A 26721-nucleotide genomic window follows, 5' to 3' on the forward strand; every position below is an offset into this window, starting at 1 on the left:
GTCACTGATGCCAAAGCAGAGAAACCCTGACCTACACAGAGAAAACACTCAACAAATAATCTATTATCATCACCACTATCATTCTGAAAATGGGTATTTGTTCAAACTCAGCATTTACTCAAGTTACTCAAGAAGGTTGGGAAAGTATACCTCTCAAGAAGAATGCTAACTTTAAAGGAAAAGGAGTAGTTGTCTATAAAACCAAAGTTGAGAAAGTGAAAATATAATTAAAATAAATCACCACTGATTTTTTCCCTAAAATTTCCAAAGAAAAAGCTAATGTCCAAAGATTTTTCTGAAGCTTCCCTGAAAATACCACACACCTAGAATCCTAATATAGTTACAATTTATTTATTTATTTATTTATTTATTTATTTATTTATTTATTTATTTTTTAAGATTTCATTTATTTATTCATGAGAATACACAGAGGAGAGAGAGAGAGAGGCAGAGACACAGGCAGAGGGAGAAGCAGGCTCCATGCAGGGAGCCTGACATGGGACTCGATCCTGGGTCTCCAGGATCACGCCCCGGGCCGAAGGCAACGCTAAACCGCTGAGCCACCCAGGCTGCCCTAGTTATAATCGATTTAAACATAACAACAAATATTTCCACATTTTTCGCCACAAATGAAGAAACATTTAAATGTCAGTCATCCATTCAAGTCAGTTCAGCTAAGATATCTCACTTACACACATGAAAGAATTGGCATAGATTTAATCTAAGATGAAGATGGGATAACAAAAAGAAAGTCCTTGAATACTCCTATGATTGAGTATGAATTCAACGAATATCTGTTCCCCCAGATCCTTCTCCCCAACCTTAATTCTTTTCGTAGAAGCAGACAAGTGAACAAGTGCAACATTCTAATTCCATTTACCTTCCCCAGCACAGTGCCACATAATGCCAGCTGCATCATGCCAGTTCCTGCAGACCGCTAGTCTCTTCATCATAGGTCCAATGAACCATCAAGGTCCCTTTCAAGTCAAATATGCTCTGGGGAAGTTCCACAGCCAGTTCCTTTCAGGATAGACCTTGGAAAAAGCCTGGAGAGACTTTGCTCCTCCCCCTGCTCCTGTCCCAGATCTAGAGCAGCAACCCATCTCGGGTTAGCCAACCTGGGGTCCCTGGGTAAATCAGGTGAGTGGAAGAGCTGGCAGACTGGTGAGTTTGGAGGGAAGACATACACTAAGTTGCTTGCATGTTTATTATTTAATGCTTTAAATACAGAATTCATTCAAAGTGCATCAAGCAGTCCTTAATGACCTTTAATGGACCTCCTCCTTACATAATTCTCCCACCACAACCACCCCACAAAATGCTTGATGCAAAAAAACAAAACACATACATTCTATTAAGAAGCCTAAGAAGGGAGACAAATGACCTGAACATAATTGTATTTTAAACAAGAGGAGCAGGGATCCCTGGGTGGCACAGCGGTTTGGCGCCTGCCTTTGGCCCAGGGCGCGATCCTGGAGGCCCGGGATCGAATCCCATGTCGGGCTCTGGGTGCATGGAGCCTGCTTCTCCCTCTGCCTGTGTCTCTGCCCCTCTCTCTCTCTGTGACTATCATAAATAAATAAAAATAAAAAAAAATAAAAATAAACAAGAGGTGCAGTTAGGTCAATACAGCACCAAGTACGTTAAGCAGTTCTTGAAATAATGTAAACATGATCCAATTTGCACTTTTTGCTTGCTTGGTTTTGTTTTTTCCTTTTTTTTTTGTTTGTTTGTAACAGTTTTACTAAGATACAATTCACCCATTTAAAGTGTGTACAATTCAATGCTTTTTAGTGTAGAGTTCTGCAGCTATCACCACAATCCATTTTAAAGCATTTCATCACCCCAAAAAGAAACTCACACCCCTCCTTATTCTCCCACCCCCATCAAATCTAACTATGTTGATAACCAACCAAAGTAAATTTTATAAATCCTTTAAAAGCTGCTTAATATCCATTTTTCCTTCTTAAAGTTATTGACTATCTTTCTGTTCTGGTTTCTGACTGGCAATATTCACTACAGGGTTAGGACTAGAGAAAGTACCTAGCCTCTGGCCCAAAGTATCAGGCAGCACTGAAGCACTCAGATTTATCAAGCTATTGTAATGCAATATTTAAAAATTATTAATGATTATTTATGACTATTTATGATTTAAAAATTAAAATGAATGCAAAAGCCCCAGAATTGTAAATAAAGGCAGAATTCCATAATCCTTTTTGTGATAAAAAGTTATTTATAAAAACAGGCAGCCAAACCACGGGCATTCATTACTAATTCAGTTTTTGAACATACCGCATTACAATGTCTGTGTGAGAGAGAGTGCATACACACACTTGCTCCCGTGAGCGGGGGAAGGGGCAGGAGGGGGCAGGAAGGATCTAAAGCAGGCTCCATGCTCAGCCCAGAACCTAATGTGGGCTTTGATCTTACGATCCTGAGATCACGACCTGAGCCAAAATCAAGAGTCCAATGCTTCACCAACTGAGCCACACAACTGATGCCCCTAATGTTAGGCATCCTGATGCCTGAGTCTTTTTGGTACCCCCTTTAATTTTGCACCTTAGACAAGTGCCTCACTCTCCTTACACTTGTCCTAGCCCAGATACTGTTTTCAGTTTTTCCCCTTCATTTTGCCCTTTGTCAATAGACTAGTGTAAAACAAAGTAATTCTGAAAGGCTAGGGAAACTACTACAAGAGACACAGGACAATCAGATGATCCATGCACCGGGCCATCATCCGCCATCATCTGCTAAGTAATGGAGATACTGATTGTAAACATTTGCGAAGATTCAACTCTGGGACCTGACAGGTAAACACACAGATTTCCTATTAGCATGATGCCCAACAGGGGCATGTTAGCAAAACTCATGCTGCACAAGGTATTTATTAATGATTTCAGGGACAGGGTAAGTACACAGGTAGTAAAAGTTGATGCAAATGTATTAAGTTAATAAAAATTATGGAGGAACATAAAAAGCAGAGTAATCTAATAGGGTTCTTCTGTGAATGAGCTACCTGATACAATTTAACCCAGAAGGGAATAATTGAAGGAGTACAACCCAGAGATACTCAAGAAAAATAGCTAATAACCAAAAGCCCTAAAAAGCCATCAGCTTGGCAAGATCGAAAATGTGTACAAGATGTTTGAATATATTAATGGAAGGATATAGAAAAATTTAGAGACACTATGGTGTATGTTTGGTGCCTTAATGAACCTCCTCCTTATATAACTCCCTTACCACTCTCTCCCTACAATGGTTGCTTTTTGAGAAACTCTAGTACATTTGGTCAAGGAGCCCAAGATAGGGAAAAAATGTCCTGAACATAGTTCTATTTTAAAAGAGGTACAATTAGGTCAAACGTAGATCAAAAATAAGGAGCGTCAAGAGACATGTGCAGATGAAACGTGTCAAAATTTGAGTCTTTACGCTTAAAAAGTTTAGGAAGAATTAAGATTATTTTTATCAAATGTGGAAGGCATAAGAAAAGTAATGAATACTGGCAAACCAGCATCTCGCATGTTTATTAGTCATGAAATACAAGAGACAGATGATGATGAACAAGCAAATTATGCTGGCAAATAGAGGGAAAGGAAATGCTTCCTACAAAGAGCACAATCAATAGGAGTTATTGACATCGAGTGGTGAGCTCGTGCTTGGGATTATGATCAAAGGGGCCATAAATAGGTACATTTAAAGCCCAGGCAGGAAAGAACACAGGACCAGGGCTGCTGTAGGTTCCACAGTAGCAGATAAATGGGAAAACCATCCTAAGGATGATCAATGTCTCAGCTCACAAAGCTCCATTGGAAAGAAAGAAGAGTTTGAAGACACTTTAAGTGTCAATGTGTGTTGGTTTTTCCCTCTTTGTGCCTGGTTGCACTTTCTACCAGTTCTTACCCTATTTATGCTCTAACAGTCCAATCCCTATGGGTTTCATTGCATGGGTTTCTATGCCTTTTGGCTTCTAGTTGTATGATAAGAAGCTTCTGGCACAGGACAGGAGACGCGCTTCTGAGGCTTCACTGCAACCATTCACAGCACAACTGAGATTCCCCCAAATGACTGAGACACACACCCGAGAGCCTGTCAACACCGTAAGTCAAGCAGCTGAAGCTTCGCCTTCCATAGTCTGGTGTTTCAGCAGTAATGCCAGGTAGCCTCAATACAGCCCAATGCTGGCAACACTTGAGTCACACTCAGCATTTCTCTATAGAGGTGGTGTAATTATGTCCATTTTACAGACCAGCATCCTGTGATAAAGTGATGGCATGGCATATAAGGATTTTGTTATTATTGTGCTAAGATACATGTCATGTAAAATATACCATTTTAGCCACTTTCCAGTGTGCAATTCAATGGCATTATTATATCCACACTATTGTGCAACCACCATATGTTTCCAAAATTTTCCCATGACTCAAATTTTCAATCTCTCTTTAAAAATTTTTTTCTGGTAAAATATACATAACGTTAAACTTGCCTTTTTAAGCGTACACTTAAATGGCATTAAGTACATCTACTGCTATGCAACATCACCACCATCTACCTACAAAGGGTTTCATCTTCCCACACTGAAATGCTGCTTCCATTCCACAACCCCACCCCATAGTGACACTATCCTAATTTCTGCCTATATGAATTTAACAGCTGAAAGTGCCTCCTAGAAGTGGAGTCATACAGTACTTGGCCTTTTGTATCTGGCTTATCCATTTAGCAGGATGTTCTCAGGGAACATCTACATTGTAGCATCTGTCAGAACTCCATTCCTAAAACTGAATATATTCCATTGTATGTGTAGATCACACTTTGTTTATCCATTCATCCACTGGTGGACATTTGGGTTATTTTCACCTTTTGGTTACTGGGAATAATGTTGCCATGAACGTCAATATATAATATCTGAGTCCGGGATCCCTGGGTGGCGCAGCGGTTTAGCGCCTGCCTTTGGCCCAGGGCGCCATCCTGGAGACCTGGGATCGAATCCCACGTTGGACTCCCAGTGCATGGAGTCTGCTTCTCCCTCTGCTTATGTCTATGCCTCTCTCTCTCTCTCTCTCTCTCTGTGACTATCATAAGTAAATAAAAATTTAAAAAAAACTTAAAAAAAATATCTGAGTCCTCGTTTTCAACTCTTTTGGTTATATACTTAGAATTGCTGGGTTGTGTGGTAATTCTAGCTTGAGCTAAAGGATTGAGGTTTTAAAAATCTCCATGTGAGTTTCACTATTTTCTTCAACAATGAAAAATAAAAGGCTAAAACCCTCGATCTACATTGTTATGTAATTTTAATAAATACATACCAAATCTACAAGAATGTCCAGTAGGATCATCTAAAGAGCTATACAAAAAAATACATGGCATGTGGGAAGGTAAAAACCCAATTCCTGGTGCCCTACTGATTAATACTGATTCCTTATATCATTGCTGAAAATACAGAATGTCACATTAGAGGCATCATCATTCTTTGGAAATTAGTTTCAGAAACATCTTGTTAAACTTTACTTCTTCTGGTGAAGTAGTGAGTTTTAGACTACTATTTTTAGGGATATAATTGCATGAAAAAAATCCTTATTTTGAAAATGAAAGCCCTGCCACACCTACACACAGAGACTAGAAGGGAGAGAGACTAAACTCCATTCCTCCAATCTCTGAGCCCACACCTGCACTAAAATAACCTCCATCATACCCCACTCTGGGGCTGCTCTGTAAGACGCTCTTTGCTTTTTTCCCATTAAATCTAATAAAATCTCAGGGATAACTCCGTTCTTTTGCCTCACCAATAAGAAGGGAATCGTTTATCATCTGGCAAGTCAGGTGTGCAATCTTCCATGCGTTCATTCCTGCTTAAAGCTGGTGTCAGGACAAAATGTCAGCCACGCATCCCCATCTAGTAACTGCATCAGGTGGTGAGGTACATTTTGAAAAGTGATAACACCGGTTGTGCAGAGCCGGTCTGATCCCTAGTGAAGAGTGACAGGTCAATGCAGGAAACTCGGCATTGCTCTTGCAAACATCATCTCTGACGCTCAGTCTGGTATTAGTATCTCCATGATGACAGGGGCCTCGGAGAGGCTGACACACTCATTCAAATTTGTTTAGTAGCAGGGCTTAACTAACACCCAGAATATTGAGTCTGGAACCCCCATCAGACACAGCTGCCTCCACCCCAGCTTGTAATTAGACACCTTCCAAGACAAAAAGAAATGGCAGCTCCTTTTACAAGAACAGTCAAATCTGTGTGCAAACCCCACTCTGATTCAAACATGGGAGGAAATATTTACCCTCCCCTTCTTTTCTCTTTTTCTTTTTTTTCTAGTTTTAGAGGAAAACTGGTGGACAATTTTTAGAAAGATTTTTTAGAAATCTCTATTTCCTGAGGAAGTGGAGGATGATATTGTCACACACAGGAGAGCAGAAGACACACTCACTCCATGCGTCTCCAATTTTAGCGTGCCAGAAATTACCTGCTGTGTGCTGGCTAAGAATGCAGATTTGGGGCCCTCACCTCCAGAAAGTTCTGAGTCTTTACCTCTGAGCACTAGAAATGTGTATTTGTAGCCTCACATCAGGTAAGGATAAAGGTAGCATGTTGGTTTTCTACCGCTGTATCATAAATTACCGCAAACCAAATGATTTAACACGTGAATTTACTTTCTCAATTCTGGAGGTCAGAAGTCTGACAAAAGTCTCACCAGGCTAAAACCAAGGTGTTCACAGAGCTGTGTTCCTTCCAGAGGCTCTAGAGGAGAGTCTATTTCTGTGCTTTTTCAAGCTTCCAGAGGCTTCTGGCATTCTTCAGCTGATGGTCCTCTTCCTGCATCTCCAATGCAGGCAGCATTGCCATCTTCCCACTTTGCTTCCGTCCACATATATTTATCTTTGGCCTCAACTGGGGAAGGCTTTCTCAGGCTGTACCACTCTGACACACCCTTTTTTTTTTAATTTTTTATTTATTTATGACAGTCACACAGAGAGAGAGAGAGAGAGAGAGAGAGAGGCAGAGACACAGGCAGAGGGAGAAGCAGGCTCCATGCACCGGGAGCCCGATGTGGGATTCGATCCCGGGTCTCCGGATCGCGCCCTGGGCCAAAGGCAGGCGCCAAACCGCTGCGCCACCCAGGGATCCCCTGACACACCTTTTCTGTAGTCAAATCATCTTCTGTCCTCCTCTTAGAAGGATCCTTGTGATTACCTCGGACCCAACTCGATAATGCAGGATCACCTCCCCATCTCACGGTCCCTGACCTAATTACATCTGCAAAGTTCCTTTTATCCTGCAAGTCAACATCTTCCCTGTTTCAGCAATTAGGGTATACATATATTTTGGGGGAGAGAATGGCTATTAGTCTGCCTACCACAGGTGGTCCACAGGCCAGACTCAGGAAAAAAAAAAAAACCTGCAAGAAGCAGCGTTTACTTCATTGTTTCTCATTACCCACCATACCCATAAGGCAGTGATTCTCAGGGAGGGAGGGATGATATTCCTGCCCTGGGGACATTTGGCAATGTATGGAAGGAGTCAATGATTAGTATGGAGAAGCAGATGAGAAAGAGAACCCATGAGAAGAAACACAACTTTTTTTCTAACCCACTAAAAAAGCTACATATTTTCTACATGGTCTCTTCTCCCTTGTGCAGTGCTAATGGAAATGACACGCACTGTGGGGTCAGGTGAAACTGGGTTCGTGTCCCAGCTCTGCTGGGTATGACACAGAGATTGCTTCAGTAACTCTCTGAGCCTTTGGTGTCCTCATCTGTAAAGTGAGAAGAGTCATATTTCCCTCAGAGAAGTGAGGTGAACCCTGGAGCGTGACGGCTAACACACCTTTCACTTGCTTGGTTCCCTAACCATTAACTTAGAGGAGTAGCTATTTCAGTCTTGCTCAGATAGATATTCCCAGAAGGAACACTGCATTAGAAATTGCCCAAACCTGTGTCTATCGGGTAATCACACCTAATTGATGGTGGTCAGATCAAAAGGAAGACAAGCAAGAGAGCAGCTGTGTCTAGGATGTAAGCCACAGTGCTGGTCAAACAGAAGACTTAACTAAACCATAGCAATTTAGGTAGGGATTATGAAAAGTCATCAAAAGCCAGAAATGTGCGTGTTATCAATCCAATCCCCAAAGCAGTGTGTACACAGTGACTGTTATGAGCATAAATGATAGATGGCCAAACACCTATAAAACAAATAAAGATAACCAAAGGGGTAAGGGGTCTGTTTGCTTTCTAGATGAAGAGGTGGCCTCAGTAGGAGTGACATGGAGGATTGCAGATGGGCTGCAGGAGCTGAGGATGGCCTTGCACAGCAGATGTGGCCAAGGTGCCAGCAGCATGGCAAGTTACTACACCTTATCCAAGCAAGCCTCAGCTACTGAGACTGATTAAAACAAAATACATTCTGGCTGAGGCTCCATGTGAATCCTGCGACGTCCTGTTTGTGGAAATGAGCACAATGCGCAAGCAGGTGAGCTCCCCTAACTAAAATCCAACCTGCTTTGTGGGAGACTTTGCTGCGGAGGCCAGGTGCACAGCTCATGCCTGGCACCACGGGGCACAGCAGAACATACCACCACCACCCATTATCCCGGAATGTGGGCGTGAAGAATATGCCCACATCCACGAAGCAGGGATAGATCCCCATGGAAACGCCTCATCACTGACATTTCAGCTCCCCATCCCAGTGCCGAGAACAGGAGGCACCCACTGTGACCTATTGCTAACAGTTTATCAAGACAAGGAGGAAGCATCTTGCCTTTTCACGGTCAGAAACAACACAGGGTATAGTCTTCTTTTCCTTGTTTTTTTGTACTTAGGACAAGACTTTTAAAAAATCCCACTGGATCCTTTTACATCTGAGACTGCCTCACAAAATAGAATGAGATTTAACCTAAAAGCCAAACATCTATCAGATTTTATTTTTAAATATTTTATTTATTTGAGAGAGACAGAGCATGAGCAGGGACGAGGGGTGAAAGGGAGAGGGAGAAGCAGACTCCCTGCTAAGCAGGGAGCCCAAAGTGGGGCTTGATCCCAGGACCCTGAAATCATAACCTGAGCTGAAATCAGATGCTGAACCCACTGAGACACCCAAGCACCCCAAGATCTATCAAATTTTAAAGGTGAGAAGGCATTCTGTACAGCACAGCTTTTATGCCAGACCTATACTCTACAGAATGTGTAGGGTACAGCTCCATTACTCTCTAAGAATTACCCTGTGTTGTCAGAGGATTGTAAAAAGGAGTACAAGTGCTTCTCCAATGTCACTGCAAACCTAGCTCTACTGCATTATTCTGGATTCCAGGCGATGTGTTCAAATTCTTAACTCCATCAGGGTTGACAAACGAGTCACTTTATCTAAAATGCAGCCACTTTACATCCATTTACACCAAAGGTGAAAAAATTAAGAGAAAGCATTGTTAGCCTGGCTTTAATATGAACAGATGGAAAAGCCTCGCTTGGCCATGAATGTGTATCATGGTTTTACATGTTATGAGCTGAACTGTTGAAATTCACAGATTCACAGGTTGAAATCCTAATCCCCAGGGTCTCAGAATTGGAAGTGGTTGTATCTGGAGATGGGGCCTTTAAATAGATAATTAAGGTAAAATGAAGTCACGAGGGTGGGTACTTATCCAACATAACTGGTGTCCTTGTAAGAAGAGGAGATTAGGACACAAACAAGCAGAGAGGGCTGACCATGTGAGGACACTCGGAGGAGACAGAGTCTACATGCCCAGGAGAGAAGCCTCGAGAGGATCCAGCCCTGCCTAAGCCTGGATCTCAGACTCCCAGCCTCTGGACTGTAAGACATAAATGTCTTTTGTTTGAGCTCACCACTCTGAGGCAATCTATCATGGCAGCCTGAGCACACTCATACATATATTTTCTGTATCAACTGTTGGAAGTTCTCCTTTCTTTGTTTTACAAACTTTATTGAGGACCTGGCTATATGTCAGGCCCAGGACAATAAGTTTTATATTTCTAATTCAGTTCTCTGAAATGCAACATATGAATTACTAGCCCTAGTTTATGAACAAATACACTGTTATAAATCTGCCCAAGATCACACTAGATGATCCAACTGGACCTCCTCCAGTCTAGACAGACCCAGAAGCAGGTCTTATTTTGTTTCACTCCCTCTTCCTCCAGGACCCAGGTGCTTTAATGAGTAAAATGTCTCTGTGTATCAGGAGAAATATTTGTGTGTGAGTGATGCCTGGAGAGAGCTGAGAGCTGTACCACACCCATCTGGGAAGAGCCCACCATCAACTCCATGGTCACCAAGCATGGATCACCCTAATAGGGAAGCAGAGCTGTGACTCTCTCCCTTTACATACTCATCCACATCCACATGGAATACACTGGATGGCAGAGAACACCAGCCCCCCTCCTTTCCTCCCTTGCCTGTTCCACCACACCTCCAGGTATGGCCCCTTCCTAGCTTCATAGCTACATTACTTAGCCACTGCTACAAAACAAATGACAAACTTAGCAGCTTAAAACACCCATTTATTAGCTCACAGATCTGTAGGATACAAGTCCAGGATAGATGGCTAGGTTCTGCACCGTGGGTCTCCCAAAGCTGTCCCCAAAGACACTCCCAAAGTGTCTGCTGGGCTGGGTGTTGCTACCTACAATGTTCATAAAGAATTCATTTCCAGGATCATTTGGGTTGCCTAATAAATTCTAAAATAAATTTAGGGGCACCTGGGTGGCTCAGTGGTTGAGCATCTGCCTTTGGCTCAGGTTATGATCCCAGGATCCTGGGATTGAGTCCCACACTGGGCTCCCCGCAGGAAGCCTGCTTCTCCCCCTGTCTATGTCTCTGCCTCTCTCTGTCTCTCATGAATGAATAAATAAAATATTTTAAAAACCCAATTCCGTTCCTTTGGTTGTAGGACTGAGGTCCCCATTTCCTTGCTGGCTGTCAGCCAAAGGTCATTTCTTCTCCTAGAGGTCACCTGCACTCTTTCTCACATAGCCCCTCCATTCCTCAAACCACCAGCAGCACCTTGAGCCCTTCATATACTTCAAGTATCTCTGACTTCTCCTTCTGCTACCAGCTGGTAAAATACCTCTACTTTCAAGGGGTGTGTATGATTAGATTAAACCTACCTTACCCCAATATTCTCTGTTTTACCAATATAAAGCAACATAATGAAGGAAGCAATATATAATCATATAATAGGCTCCTACCCACACTCAGTGGGGAAGGGATTGCCCAAGGGAGGGTCAGCCTTAGGTTCTGCAACCACAGCAGGTCACACATACCCCCTGTCCTTATCATGTCTCCTGTTCCTTCCACATCAGTATTCTAAGCAACTTCTTTACCTTTTAAGCAATTTTCATTTCCCACCCTAGAGAAACAGTGACCATTATCAAACATCATTGTAAAAAAAAAAAAAAACATCATTGTGACCTTGCCACTCTTGTATTAGTGCTCCTTTTACTCAACATTTATGGAGCACCTCTGCAAACCCCTCCTCCCCCACTATTCTGAGCACCATAATGAGAGAAACCAATCAGAGAAATCTCATGAAGGACACACCCTTAACAAGGAAGATGACCCCGAATAGGCAGACAACTATCTGGGGCAACACTGCCTCAGAGCAAGTCAGGAGCCAGGAAGAAAATGAACAGATGAAGCAGGTGTCTGGACTGCAAATGGTATGGGAATGCTATTCTAGATGGGCAGCCTGGAAAGGTCTGGGTAAGCAAAGATAGACCTGCATGGGGCCACCAAGGTATTAAGGATGGAGTGTTCCACAGAGAGACCAGGAGGTTGAAGACCCTAAAAAGGGGAAGGGCTGGCTGTTTGAGGAGCTAGGGACAAACACGTATAGGGCAGAGCTCCCACCGATGAGGAACTCCTGGAAGAAATGAGGTCAGTTAGCTGAAACGATTTATGAAATGCTGGTATATTTACTGAATGTAAACTACAGGTACACAATGTAGGTCACCTCCATCATATAAGCTATGACCCTCAGTAAAGCAACATGGCCAGCCTAAGGGGATCTCGTGGGGAAAGGTTTTGGGAACAAATGCCCCTCTCCTCTCCCTCTTGGCCCCTGCCAGGGCTCACGGTTGGACCACGTTAGGTAGGACCCAATCTGAACCCCCAGGGCATGCCTCTAGTTGATGTGGTCCACAACCATAAACCTTCAGGAGTGGCGTGGGGGGTGGAGAACAAAGCAGAGTGCATTTTGGGACATAAACACATCATCACAGCCCCAATCTTGAAATCTGGAAATATGCCCAAGTGGACAGTTGGCGCTGACTACAGTCAGGTCTCCTAAACATCGAAGATTCTGCAATTATAAGGCATTGCTGATTTTCTAGGTTCTTTATTTCAGGAACCTCCAAGTTGCTTATGAAGCCCAACTGGGAATTCGGTTTCCCTCTGGGAATGATATGGGAATGCTATTCTAGATGGGCAGCCTCTGGGCTGGGCTGCTGTCTCAGCTGATGCTGCCCAGAAGCATGACACTGATCTGCTCCATGCTGGGGGGTTGGGGTGGGCAGCTCCCTTCTCATGCCCTCCCAGCTGGAGCCTCCACACATGTTCTGGGACAAGAGGGCTCAGTCAGCAAAATGCGTCATCTTTTCTACAGAGATTTTCTATTTTGGGCCGTGAGTACTTGCGGCACAGTCATCGCTCAACCTGTAACCCTGTGATTCCAGCTGAATACCATCACCTCTATCCTTCCTTAGAAAAAAGGCTCTTGAAGGCTGCAAACCTTCCCAGCCCTTAATGAGACTCCCTTTTCTCCAGTAGGGGCGATGATCTGTCCATTTCAAACCTTTTATCCCTCGTCCTTTGAACAGTGCCCAACTTTCATTAAACATTTACAGAAGGATACATTCTGAGAGGAAATTAGCACAGAAGATTCTACTTGTCCATGGGATGAAATAAAATGCCTTGGACAAAGTCAGGAGGAGAACCCTGATCACATGAGATTAACACGAGATCTGGCTGAAAGCACAGGTGTCCTCAGTCTTTCTGGTGAAGACAAATAGACCTTGTCTTCACTCTGGGACCTTCTGCTTTGAAGTTACCAACATCCCCCACTAGTTCCAGACATGCTGGGGCAGTCAACTCCCGGAGAGCAGGAGGGAGGTATTGTTGAAAGTGCATTTCTTTGTGTGCCAGCATGTAATGCAATTGCAGTTTTACATGGTAGTGGAAATGAGGACGTTGTAGTACTATTTACTTAGTACATATGTAGGCAATGAAATGGCCTTAGCTGGTGCCTACCTACTGATGGGAGTGCATGGGAGTAAACTGATGGCTAAGTAGCCCATTGCGTGACATCTACTTGTTCAGATAGAGCAGGGCTGCAAACTTTGGTACTATGGGCACTATAAATATATATTTGAAGTTCGATTTTCCAACATATAGTATAACACCCAGTGCTCATCCTGTCAAGTACCCTCCTCCGTGCCCATCACCCAGTCACCCCATCCCCTGCCCACCTCCTCTTCCACTACTCATTTGTTTCCCAGAGTTAGGAGTCTCTCATGTTTTGTCACCCTCTCTAATTTTTCCCATTTTCTCTCTTTATGGGCACTATTTAGACCAGATAGTTTTTTTGTTGTGGGGATTGTGGGGGGCATTGCAGGATGTAGAAGCCTTCTATATATTTGGGCCAAGCCACTTTTGCACCCAGTGCTTTGTAACGGAGAGTGGATTTGAGCACTTGGCCGACTGACATTTATTGCACTCCCCCTAAGTGGCGAAAATCACAGGAGCCAATTGTGCACAGCTTTCACCTGAAAGCCATGCTTGATCACATGCCTTTGGGTTCTGTGCTGTTTAGCTGAGTACCTCTTTTCAACAGCTCCACCAGAGTACCTTCTCCTTTCCGATCATAATTAGGGTGTTCTTGTGGGACCTGTGAGAGACCTGGAGGCACTCTGCTAGCAGGATGTCACTTGGAAGGATAGAAAGAGGAGGTTTTCAGGTGCGTAGCAGGCCTGGCAACCAGCATGTCTGGAGACCCAGTTCTGTGACTGAGGGGACCAGGCAGCCCACTTTAGCAGCTGCCGAGCCCTGTTCTGTTTTATACTTACAGTATGGTGTTCAAGCCATGTGAGACCCCCTGAATGGCTAACCTGCACGGTTTCTTCTCAACCAGTAATTATATCTTATGTCCCAAAGGGCAGCCCTTTTAGTTCAGTGCCTGGCTTTAGGAAAATAAATACCCTTCTCTAGCAGCCCGGAGGCACCATTAGTGTCTTTTGTATTGGCAATGCTCCTAATGACATTTAATAATTATTAATGTCCCAAATGGCATCTTATTTTGTTGTTGTTCAGTAAGTCTGATTACTGCTGATTACCTTAAATTACACGATCACCCAGGTTCACGCAGCACTCAAGTAAACCACAGGTTCTACCTCCTACCCATCTCTGCCCCTAAAAGCTTTATGAAATGCAATTCCTGCTTTTGTCCAAATACAAAGCCTGTTTCTCAGCATCATTTCCTGTTTTTCTCAAGTACAGGTCGAAAAAAATGTAGGCTTTCCCAAGCTTTGAACCTGGTCATTCAGCAACCATGACCTTCCATTGGTGCTTCAATGCCACTGCAGTTGTCTGTACGCTGCATCTTGTTGTTGATCTAATTGGATACTCATTGGATGCCTTGTCTCCTTTTTACAGGGAAACTAAAGTGAGGATGGGGTTTCATGTTGGGAAGGACTTTCACTGCTGGGAAAAGCAGGGCATACTGTACTCCTGACCTCTCCTCTTGCCCTGACAGACCTGGCCTTTTGCTGGCTGAACAGATAAATATATGCATGAAAAAAGATAAACAGTGGTGACAGAAGCTTGCTCCCCGTCACACAGCTAACTATAAGCCCAGCATGTCTTTTCTGCCCCAGCTCTACTGAGCTATAACTGACACACAGCACTGTGTAAGTGTAAGGTTATGATGTGCTGATCTGATACATTTATAAACTGCATAAGGATTACCACCTCCATACCACCCATAGCTACCATTCCTTTTTTGTTTTTTTGGTTTTTGTTTTAAGATTGTATTTATTTATTCATGAGAGACACACAGAGAGAGGCAGAGACACAGGCAGAGGGAGAAGCAGGCTCCCTGCAGGGAGCCCCATGTGTGACTCGATCCCGGGACTCCAGGATCATGCCCTGAGCCAAAGGCAGACGCCCAAATGCTGAACCACCCCAGCGTCCCCCATTCCTTTTTTGTTGTGAGAACTTGCAAGATCTACTTTCTCTTTTTAGTAACATTTGTCTATGGTACTGTATTATTAGTTTATAACCACCATACCACACGTTAGATCCCCAGACCTGTTAATCACATATAACCGGAAGTTTGTACTCTTTGAAGAGTATCTCCTCATCTCTGCTACCCCCTAAGCCCTTGGTAACCACCTTCTACTGCTCTTTTCTTTTCTCCACATCCCTGCCAACACTTGTTATGTTTTGTCCACCTCATTCTTTGAGCAACCACTATACTATTGCCTTGGGCTTTTATTTTCTACTTGCACTTATTTTCCTCCCATTTTTTTCTATCTAATTTTGGATGGACCAGTAAGTTGCAAACCAAGATCGCAGGAATTGTGGCCTTTCTGAACATCAATCTTCTCTCCTTGAGGACTGAGCCTGTAGTATCTTTGCCCCCAAGTTGAGATGATCACGGTTGCTATACTTAACATCCCAAAGCATGCCACATTTCCAGACTGTTAGTGACTAGACAGAGTCTTATGTACCTTTATATCTTCAAACGGGGGGTAGGGGTGATTTTATATATGTACTATGAAGAAAATACAACAAGGTAATATGATAAAGAAGGGACAAATGGTCTTGGTTAGACTGTCTAAGGAGGCTTACTCCTGAACTGAGAGAACAAATGATTTTTTATAAAGCCAATCAAGAAAAAAAAAAGCCAATCATGTGAAGACCTAAGAAACAAAGTCTTCCAGACAGTAGCAGGGGTAGCAAGTGCAAAGGTCCTGTGGTTAGCATCCTCAAGAAGTAGGAAGACGACCAGTGTAGCTGGATATAATTTGGAGTCCTGAAGAGACAGGAAATGAAGTTGGAGCACAGCAGAGCCACTGGGTCAGCAATTATATAAACTGATTAGTGTTTAAAAGGGGTAAAGAAAATCCCTTTCATAAGTAGCTGTAGAAGGCAGTTGTGGTATATTCTCTGAGGTCACCAATAAAAGTAAGAGAATCATATAATGTCCTTTGGGTGTCACTGCCAATTTTAACACCATGTTGTTCATCCAGAATCCCCACACCCACCACATATTCATTAATCCAGGAAGAGCTTCCCTCTCTGGCAAGAGAGAGGCTGTCTCATGTGGAACTTTAAGTCTGTCATCGCCATATTTACATTGCAAGCTGGCTCTCTTGATCATGCCCTGGTACGTTCCATCCTGGAAGGGAAAGAGAAATGACACCACAAAGAGAAATACCCAACTACACCCTGTCTTCTTCATTAAGCATATCACTTACTTAAACAGTAACCAACAACTGAGAAAAGACTTCCAGAATTGTCTCACATCTGGAAGTTTGAAGGTAGAGAAGCAAACTTAATAAATATGTAAATAAGTAAGCAAACAAGATGGGGTTTCACACATATCAGACTGTCAAAGACATGAAAAGTGTTATAAAACCAGGAAAGTGAGAAAGTGGGAACACATACAACACACAACTGGTGGGAAAGAACAACCCCTTTGGAGGCAATTTTGCAAAATCTAATAAAGTTCAAGATTGGTATAATCAACAACCCAGCAATTCTACTTCTAGTTCTATGCCCTAGAGAAATTCTCCCCTGTGTCCACAAAGAGGGAGGTGCATAGATGTTTTCTAAAGCATTGCTTGTTATAGCAAACAACAAATCAAACAAAAAATCTAAGATCCAGCAAGAGGGAAATGGATGGATTATGACATATTCATATAATGAAATCTCTCATGACAATTGAAGTGAAGAAACCAGAGCTACTTCTGTTAACATGCTTAAATTTGAAACACCAGGGATGCCTGGGTGGCTCAGTGGTTGAGCATCTGCCTTTGGCTCAGGTCGTGACCCCGGGGTCCAGAGATCGAGTCCCACATCAGGCTCCCTGTAGGGAGCCTGCTTCTCCCTCTGTGTCTCTCATGAATAAATACAATCCTAATACATTAAAAAAATTTTTTGAAGCACCATGTTGAATGGTGGGGGGAGAAAAAAAGTTATTGGTGATTGCACAAATTTTTTAAATAAATTTTTAAAGATTTATTTGAGAGAGAGAGAGAAAGAGAGCATGAGCAGAAGGGGCAGAAGGAAAGGGAGACAGAATCCCAAGTAAACTTCTCGCTTGAGGAGTTTATTTATCCATTCATGAGCGACACAGAGAGAGGCAGAGACGTAAGCAGAGGGAGAAGCAGGCGAGGAGCCTGATGCCAGACTGGATCCAAGGACTCTGGGATCAACCACCCAACCACTGAGCCACCCAGGCACCCCTTGCTGGGTATTCTTAAGATATCTTTTCATAAATTGGATTCTGGAACACTCAAATTTCTGTCAGCAGTAATTTATTAATTCGATTCAGCAGCAGAAGGATTGGGGGAAACTGGAAGGGTAACCATTTCTTACTTGTTAGAAACCCTGGTTGCTAAAATATAAAAGTGACACCATGTGGATTGCTAAAGGAACAATATAATTCTTCAAAATTACAATGTTCACATATTATTGAGAACTTTTGTTATCCCTGAAGAATTATGACTTGAAGCTCTACCAAAGTAATCTTATGTTTGTCTTAAAAACAAATGGATTTTCTAGTAACCTGAGAAATACATCTCCTACTGTTTTATCTAAGCTCTGTATTAGTCATTAGAGGGAGGTAAAATTTCTTGACAGAAATGTGTGTCACAGTCTCCGAAAAAAAAAAGAAAACTAGAAAATAATGCAAACATATCAGGATTAGTTAGGAATCTGTTACTGGTGTTTCAAGAGTATAATGTAAAGACATTGGTGAACATGAGTAAGCTCTTATCACAGATGTAAGAAAATATCTCTCCTTCTTCCAGAAACAACCTTGAAATTGTAATATTGAGTAATACTGAGTTTCAAAATTGTTAAAATGCAACTGGAATGTGCGGCAACAATGGGAAATAAAGAACATCTATAGTTGCCATTTATTTTTTTCTAAACATATCACTACCAACAATGGTTTTTCTAATAATAAGAGATGTCTATTTGTATCCAGTGGGATAATACATAAAAACATTCCGTGCTAGTTGTATAATTCTTTATTTGAAATTTTGCAGACTGCCTATACTGACCTCATTCTGAGGATGATCTGTGATCATTATACTGATTAACTCAAGATAAATGATGGAAAAGGTCCATCATAAAGCAGTTTATATTCCAGCTTCCGCCTTCTCTTAATTTATGACTTTAGAATATTCCTTCAGCTCCTCAATACTGCCAAGTACTTGTTTGGTGCACCATCATATGCTACCTGTGTATTTACAAATAAAATATGTGTTCACAAAGATAAAGATAATAGAGGGACCCTGGGTGGCTCAGCGGTTGAGCGTCAGCCTTGGGGTCAGGGCTGGGTGTGATCCCAGGTCCTGGGATTCGAGTCCTGCATCAGGCTCTCCGAGGAGTCTGCTTCTCCCTCTGCCTGTGTCTCTGCCCCTCTCTCTCTCCTCTCTCTCTCTCTCTCTTTCATGAATACAAAGATAGATCTTTAAAAAAAGAAAGAAAGAAGGTAAGATAATAGATTGGCTCCTCCTAGGCAGCCCCGGTGGCTCAGCAGTTTAGCGCTGCCTTCAGCCCAGGGCCTGATCCTGGAGACCTGGGATCAAGTCCCACGTCGGGCTCCCTGCATAGAGCCTGCTTCTCCCTCTGCCTGTGTCTCATGAATAAATGAATAAAATCTTAAAAAAAAAAAAAAAGAAAGTACTGAGATTGGCTCCTCCTGGCAAACAGAAGAACAAACACCTCCAGATTGCCCAAATTCATCCTGATGAGGGATGGCCATTAGCCTCAATGTCCAGAGAACCACAGGATTAAGAAAAACAAAAAACAAAAACTGAGGAATTTAGATGAGCATATGAAAATGTATTACTTGAAAATCCACTACTAGTCTTCTTTTAAATAGCCGCCCTCCAGTGAGAATTCCCATTGTTCTATTGTGTAATAAATGCTGAGACACTCATTACTGTTTAATCCTATAACAAGCACACTACTACTAGGGAGTTAACCAATTTAACCCTTTTGGGGCCACACCGCTCGCTTCTAAGTGTGCTCTCAAATGATCCTTAACCTCATAACAGGCTGATGCTCTGAGGTGTTGATGCACAGCAATATCTTGATTAAAGAATGATCTTATTTTGAATCTTAAGAAATCTTAAAATTTTTAACTCACTGGTCCAAATTCTGATATTTAAGGTCAGGCATATGTCCTATGTAGCTCATTATAATTGACAACTCTGGCATGCAAAATTGAAAGTTTTCTTGAAAAGGACTTCCCTTTTGGTTTCCTGGTTTGTAACAGGGTTTTTCTTCTTTGTATACTACTGGAGCAGAAAATACTGCAACTACCTAACACATCAGTTCAACTGATACAGAGATTGCTCATGGTCGACTTTCTGTCACTTGATTGTATTTGTTTGAGCAGCTCCTTTGTGGCCACACCAGCAGCCAACCATGGGAATAACACAGGCAAAGGAATCCCAGATGCTGCTATCAAAAGCTAGATGCTTTTGAAGCAGATGCAAATGGCCTGGGGAAAGGGAGACAGCATGTGGAGTGGTGGAGAAGTTGTACACAGGTTGTAAATGCAGAAAACTGAAGAAGAATAAGGCCGTGAATCCTGGGATACACTAGTAGTGGGGTGAGCCGTTCCTGACAAACACCGTGAGGTGAGAGCATGCTTGAGGCATTTGAGGAGCAGCAAGATACCAGCGGCCTAAGATGGGATGGGACAACCAGGGGGAGTCATCAGAGGGGAAGTCAGCTGGAAGCAGATGCCAGCCATGCAAAGTCTTACATTGTAAGAATAAGAGGAGAAGCTTTAGCATATTTTGAGGAGAGAGTGGACATGAACCAAATTGTTCTGAAATACTCGATCTGTACAGAAAGGGGAAAAGAGGAACTTTACAGGGAAAAAACCTGGCAGAGAGTACCTGAGCTGAGTGATCACGGCTGGTATCACAGTGATAAGACACAGGGACCTTACAAATCCTTGTTGGGCTGAGGACAGCCCTTCACCTCTGTGATGTTCTTGCCCAAATCCCAAAACCCTGGTCTGAGAAAACAGACAAACCCAAACTGAGGATCTTCCTACAGAATAGCCAACAAGTCCTCCTCAAAAACGGTCATAAAAGGAAAAAAGAAGAAACTGTCACAAATCAGAAGAAAGTAGGAGACATGTTACCTAAATGCAATGTGGGATCCTGCATGCATGCGATCCTGGGACAGAGATAATTCGTGGGAAAACTCAGGATTTCCAAATAAGGTTCCTAGCAAAAGTTAACAAGACTGTGCCAATGTCAATTTCTTAGTTTTGACAAATGTGCTGTCATTGTGTAAGATGTGAACATTAGAAGAAGCCAGGCAAAGGATACATAGGAACTCTCTGGAATATCTTTGCAATTTTTCATAATTGTAGAATCATTCAAAAATAAAAAGTGTTTGGGGATGCCTGGGTAGCTCAGTGGTTGAGCGTCTGCCTTTGGGTTTAGGTTGTGATCCTGGGGTCTCAGGATTAAGACCTCCATCAGGCTCCCCAGGGGGAGCCTGCTTCTCCCTCTGCCTGTGTCTCTACCTCTCTTTCTGTGTCTATCATGAATAAATAAAATCTTTAAAATGAAATGAAATTAAATTAAAAAATATAAAATAAAATAAAATAAAATAAAATAAAATAAAATAAAATAAAAAGGGTTTTCTGGGGGAAAAGAAAGATACTCCAGGCATTTCCCAGAGACACATATGACGGCAAAATGAACAGTTAGAAATCAAAGTGACTTAGGTCAGGGTGGGAGAAGTGGGGGTAATGAGAAGTAGGATGGTTTGGGGCACATATTAAAGGAAGAAACCATGGAATTTCCTGGCAGGTTGGATATCAGTAGTAAGGGAAACAAGTCATGGATGGTTCAGAGTTTGGGGATCTGGGAAACAGGCAGTGTCCATGAATGAGACGGGCCAGATGGGGTGAGGAGCAGGATCCAAGGAGAAATCAAGAGTTCTTCTGGACATGCAACGTTTGGGATGCCTATTAGCTATGCAGTGGACAGGCAAAGCTGACCTACTAGCTGAGAGAGTTAGGCTAGAACTCAAGTCAGGGTTTGAGGCAAAGATGGAGCATCATCAACAAGAGGTATATAATCCCCACAGAAGTGGGAGACAGCTTCCAGAGAGCAAATGGGCAGGCATGTGGGAGGGAGGGAAGGAGAGGAGGGCAAGGAGGGAGGCAGTTCAGCAGGCAGTCTTTCCGTTACCAGATAACACTCCTGTAGCATAGCTAAGCCTTGCACAAGTCAAGATGGAGGCTTAGCAACCAGGATGTTGAAGAGCCAGGGCAACTGAGGTCAGAGATTGCCATGGAATGTCCCTGAATGTGAGTCTATGTGTCTGTAAGTGTGTGCATGTGTGTGTGTGTGTCTGTATGAGTGTACACATGGGTATGCACACTTTATACACACACAGATATGTGTGTATGGCACGCTGTATATTGTCTTTCCTTAAAATAGGGTCCCTTTCCTTGGGTATCCTTGGGGATTTTTGAGATTTTGCATCATTAGCTGCATCCATTCATTTGCAACATATCTGTAGAGGAAACCACAGGGGAAGTTTTCTCTGCCAAAGGGCTTAATCGGGATATTATTACCACTAAAATGAGGACAGACATTAGGTACTCAGGAAAGACTGTAATGACTTACAGAAAATTCAGTAAGACAAATCTACTCCCAAAGGCTAAGTTCATGGGGATTTGGTATAGTCACTAAGAACTTTTTGCCCTTTCCATTTGAGCCTTAGTGTAATATTCTCGGGTCCTGTACAGAAAGCTCTAGGTAAAAGTTTAGGAGATTGGAAAGCCCTGGGTCACAGCCCTGTGGCTGTGGGTTTCCCTTATTGAAAGATTATAGCTCAAACTGAATCCGAGAGTGCATGATCCACAATACTCTCGTAAGTGGACCTTATCAGGCTGTTAAATCCTGCAGAGACAAAGGGGGATACATTATACTACTTAGACTTTCATTTGGTTCATCAGCTTCATTATTTTTTATCCATTCCTTCTCAAAGCTATGTCGTGCACTTTCAAGTCTCAGATTTGAATGGAAGTTTACTGCTGGTGAGAGCCCATCATAAAAGGCTCAAGAGACTCACCACACCTCCTTCCTGTCGGGTACCATTTCCACTGGTACCACAGCAGGTACCAAGCCACAGGGAAGCACAGATTCAAAGGGAAATTGCAGAAAGGGATTCAAGTATTGTTCTCTGAGAACACTGTCAAATAAGAAACAAATCTTGACTTGGTAAGGAGAGACTTTTCTTCAAAAGGGATTATTGCAAGGGAGGAGAGAGACTGTTACAATGGGGGGAGGGGAGAGAGATAACAGCAAGGGGGAAAACGCTGTGACCCTAAAGACTGCAAGTGTTTCAGAGGTTAGGCAAACAAGGCTTTCCTCTACAAAGAGGACTGAAGAGCCTAGAAAAACCAGGTGTGAAAGTGGCATAGGAGGGTGGTCTGATGGGATGGTACATCAGAGAATAGTGTCCCCTGGGGCCAGCCTGTCCTCAGGAGGGGGCCATCTGATGGCTCTGGCTGAGAGGGGGCCAAAGTGCAGGACCCTAGGGAAGGAAAGAATCTTAACCAAAATGTGGTTAAGAAGTGTCTGAGTCTGTTCTGACAGCTGAAATGCTACATGAATCATTTCTCCATACATACATGTAGCAAATCGTTATCTCACTGTACACTTTAAACTTGCACAATGCTATACATCAATTATATCTCAATAAACCTAGGGGGAAATAGCAGGGATTGGGTAGTTTATAAACAATGGAAATGTATTTCTTACAGTCTGGAGGCTGTGAGTCCCAGATCAGGCTGCTTCCTGGTTCATTAGCCGCTGCCTTGCCCCACATGGCACAATGGGCAGAGGAGCTCTCTGGGGTCTCTTTTATAAGAGCACTAATCTCATGCCTGAGGACTCCACTCTTAGCACCTAATCACCTCCCCAAGGCCTCACTTCCTGATACCATTAACTTTGGGGGTTAAGATTCAACATATGAATTTGAGGACACAAACTTTCCAACCATAGCAACAAGCATTGCTCTCACTGATTAGTGAGGACAAGCAGTTCAACTAACCATTTGTGAGGCAAAGAATGGCAATTTGGAGAGTCTGTGTATTGCCTCGCCCTTGGTAAACAAAGCATAGAAGGGGTATCTGTGAATGTGATCTAAGTCATACAGCGATTGGTTCTTTGCAGGCAGCCATTTTCCAGAACACCAATGGCAGGTGCATTTCTTAATCACAGGGCTTGAGTAAAGTTTACACTGTCCGAACCACTGAAAGAAAATTCAAACATCTATAATCAGAGGACGAGATGGAGCCTTTAGAGGTCAAACGTTGAGGATCTAAGCAACCAGGAAAGGTTGCTCTAAACTCACCCTCCCCCCCAGAGAAATAGACCATTTTGCAACTTCCTGAAGTCAAATAATTGCTATTTTTTCATGTCCCAAGAATAAGAAATCCTGTGATTGGAAACTACACCAACTCTTGAGGTGACTATTGGATGCCAACGGTGCCTTGCCATTTAAAGTTTCCTGGACAGCAGAATGTGCAAGAATATCGGATACTTGTGCCACATAAGCCTCACAACCTTTCTTTTGAGATGAGATTTCAGGGGAATGACCACTGAGATAAAACCTGTCTCTTATCTTGCCACGACTATAGACTCATTTCCTTTAACTCTTGCTATTCAGAAAAATATTTTATAATTCTCCTTTAAAAGGTCAGTGCTGGGTGCCTGGGTGGCTCAGTTAGTGAAGCATCTGACTCCTCAGCTCAGGTCATGATCTCAGGGTCCTGGAATTGAGTACCACATAGGGCTCCCTGCTCAGTGTTGGAGTCTGCTTCTCCCTCTCCTTCTACCCCTCACTCCTCCTCAGGCTCACTCGCTTTCTGTCTCCCTCTTGTGTGTGCAAGCACTCTCACTCTCTCTCAAATAAATAAATAAAATCTTTTTTTTTTAATGTTAAAAAAAAAAAAAAAAAGGTCAGTGTTCCTGGAAAGGACCTCAAGTTGGGAGCTGATAAGAAATTAGCAGCATTCAGACAGAGAGAGCGGTGGAGAGAAAGAATGGGAAGGCAGCAAGGAGAAGCTGCTTCTTTGTAGATTTGCCCCAGAGCTGGCACAATTGATTGCTGATTTTGTTCACTCTAATGATGAGTGCATAGAGGAATTTGTATTTTGATTGGGTTTATGTGAAGGACCTTCCCATTTCCATGGATCACCTGCCTTCCCTCCACTCTTCTCCTTTTCATCACTCTCTCACCCCTTATCATTCAACAGGCTTCTGAAAACTGGGACACTGTTCTTTGGATGTTAATGCAGTTTTCCATCTCAACGGAACACACATTGGATATTGTCTTTCTTTACATCTGTTCTTTCCATGTTATGGTAGCTCTTTTTATATATAGAAAGATAGATAGATTTTATTTATTTATTTATGAGAATACACAGAGAGGAGAGAGAGAGAGAGAGAGGCAGAGACACAGGCAGAGGGAGAAGCAGGCTCCATGCAGGGAGCCTTACGTGGGACTCGATCCCGAGTCTCTGGGATCACACCCTGGGCTGAAGGCGGCGCTAAACCGCTGAGCCACCCGGGCTGCCCTGTTATGGTAGTTTTTATAAGAAAACCAAGAGAAATATTTTCAATGCAAGAAAAACCTCAGAAACAAAAAAAATTGACAGTAACGTTTATAATCATCAGGATTTTAGTGATTCATTATAGAGATAATGATTTGGATTGCTCGTTTTATTAAAAAGTAACAGCATGTGTGTAGAAAACAGCATGATTTAGAATTTATCTTGCTCCTTGTGAATACAGAAACGAAATCACTACCACCAAAACACTTAAGTAGGGTTGTAATTTCCAATACTACTTTGCTATTTATACAGTGGTTGAATTATATGTGATTTTATTTGGTTACACAATAAATCTATCAGGGAGGAAGCAAATAATCTTATTATCTGTTATTAAAAGCTCTCATGTATCTGAGAGCTGACCCTATTAAATCAGAGTTAGAAAAATCAAGGAGAAACTTAGCCTCTGATTTCTAAAGGAAGTCGAACCATACCAGAGGTTACTGACAGTGAAATCTCTAACCACCTATCAAAAGACATGACCTAAAGCATTCTAATTTGGATTAATAGTGCTTAATTAAGGCCAGTTTGATTTTATAGCCTGTGCCACTCTGTCCAAGAATAGAATTCAATGAAGGCTGTAATAAGTAATGCAGTTTAAGCTTCATTTGGACCCATTTAAGTTATAAAGCTATTAGATAAAGCACATAAAATTTCTGATAGGACACATAGAATCTACATGTATTTTTAAATGGAACTGAGGTTGCAAATCCACGCTTCCACCACTACTCTGGCACTGGGGATTCAGGTGAGGTGGGAAGAGAAAAGCAACAAATACTAATTTTTAGTAAAGAAATGGAAAAACTCATAAAGAAAAGGATGGTGGACAAGTGTTCACAGCAATCAAAATAAAACAAAGTTTCCATAAACTGTATCCAGTAAATAAAATGCCATTTGAGCCAGTTTTATTATACCCACTTGCAACAAAGAAATCCAAGGAAGAGGTGGTCTGAAAGCATCACCGCTTAAGAATTACTTAAAACTGATTCTTGCGGCTAAAGTCTACAGGTGAGGTTTCCTGGAGCTGGAGCTACTGAGCAAGTATTACTTGTATTAGCGATGCTTCGTGTGTGAGAACTACTAGAGGTTGGGAGAGGTGCAAGTTTTATTGTAATGAAATCACTGTCAAACTGTTTTTTATATAAAGATTTACTCAGGATTTTTTAAGAAAGAAAACATTAGATTTTAATGCAGATTATACATGTATGGGGATGCAGGCTCCTTAGATGAATAAGATTTTACCTAGTTAACTCTCCATTAACCTCTCGCAGATTATCTACAATTCAATCTGACAGAACTGTTCAATATCGCAAGGCACCGTGCTAAAAGCTGCCAATAAAAGAGTAAAATAGCATTCCTGCTATTCCTGCTGGCTGAGGACCCACAGTCTAATGCAAAGAAAAATACATATGCAGCCAATTAAAATGAAATAGGATAAATGCTACACAGAGAAGAATCAGGGCACCATTCTGCTGTTTTGATTTGGTTTCACCAGAGGCTGAGGAAGGTATCAGAAAGACAGAGGAACGTGACATTTAACCTGGGCATGCAGTTTTTTGGGTTTTAAAAAAAGTTAGGATGGAAATTCCAGGCTGACCAAGCAGGATAATGAAGGGACCACGATATGGAAGTGGAGGAGGAGCCATGGGACCCTGAGGAATGCAATTCTGGCACAGTACACAGAGAAGACAGTGTCATGGAGGGGCTGAAAGGCAAATCGGGGACAAGGAAGGAAAGATCCAGCAAACGTTTACACCCAGTGCAGTGGTCTGACTCAATCTCTAGCTCTGTGTGGAGGATGGATTAGAGTGCAGAGACG

General features: G+C 42.5%; 1 protein-coding gene across 9 annotated transcripts in view; it reads right to left on the reverse strand.

The window, feature by feature from the left end:
• LOC112652600 (uncharacterized) overlaps positions 1-26721 on the reverse strand; it is a 430970-nt gene that overhangs the window by 126047 nt on the left and 278202 nt on the right. For 2 of the 9 annotated variants that reach the window (XM_049107663.1, XM_035711474.2), the window contains one exon: positions 15260-16409. The exons of 6 other annotated variants lie outside the window; for them this stretch is intronic. In XM_049107663.1, coding sequence (XP_048963620.1) covers positions 16116-16409 — 294 coding nt within the window. In that variant the 3' untranslated portion in view covers positions 15260-16115. Of the gene's footprint in view, positions 1-15259; positions 16410-26721 lie in introns of those variants that run through there. One more of the 9 variants, XR_007409452.1, reaches the window with a different exon arrangement.

Source organism: Canis lupus, chromosome X (assembly GCF_003254725.2).
Source record: "Canis lupus dingo isolate Sandy chromosome X, ASM325472v2, whole genome shotgun sequence".
Lineage (NCBI taxonomy): Eukaryota > Metazoa > Chordata > Mammalia > Carnivora > Canidae > Canis > Canis lupus.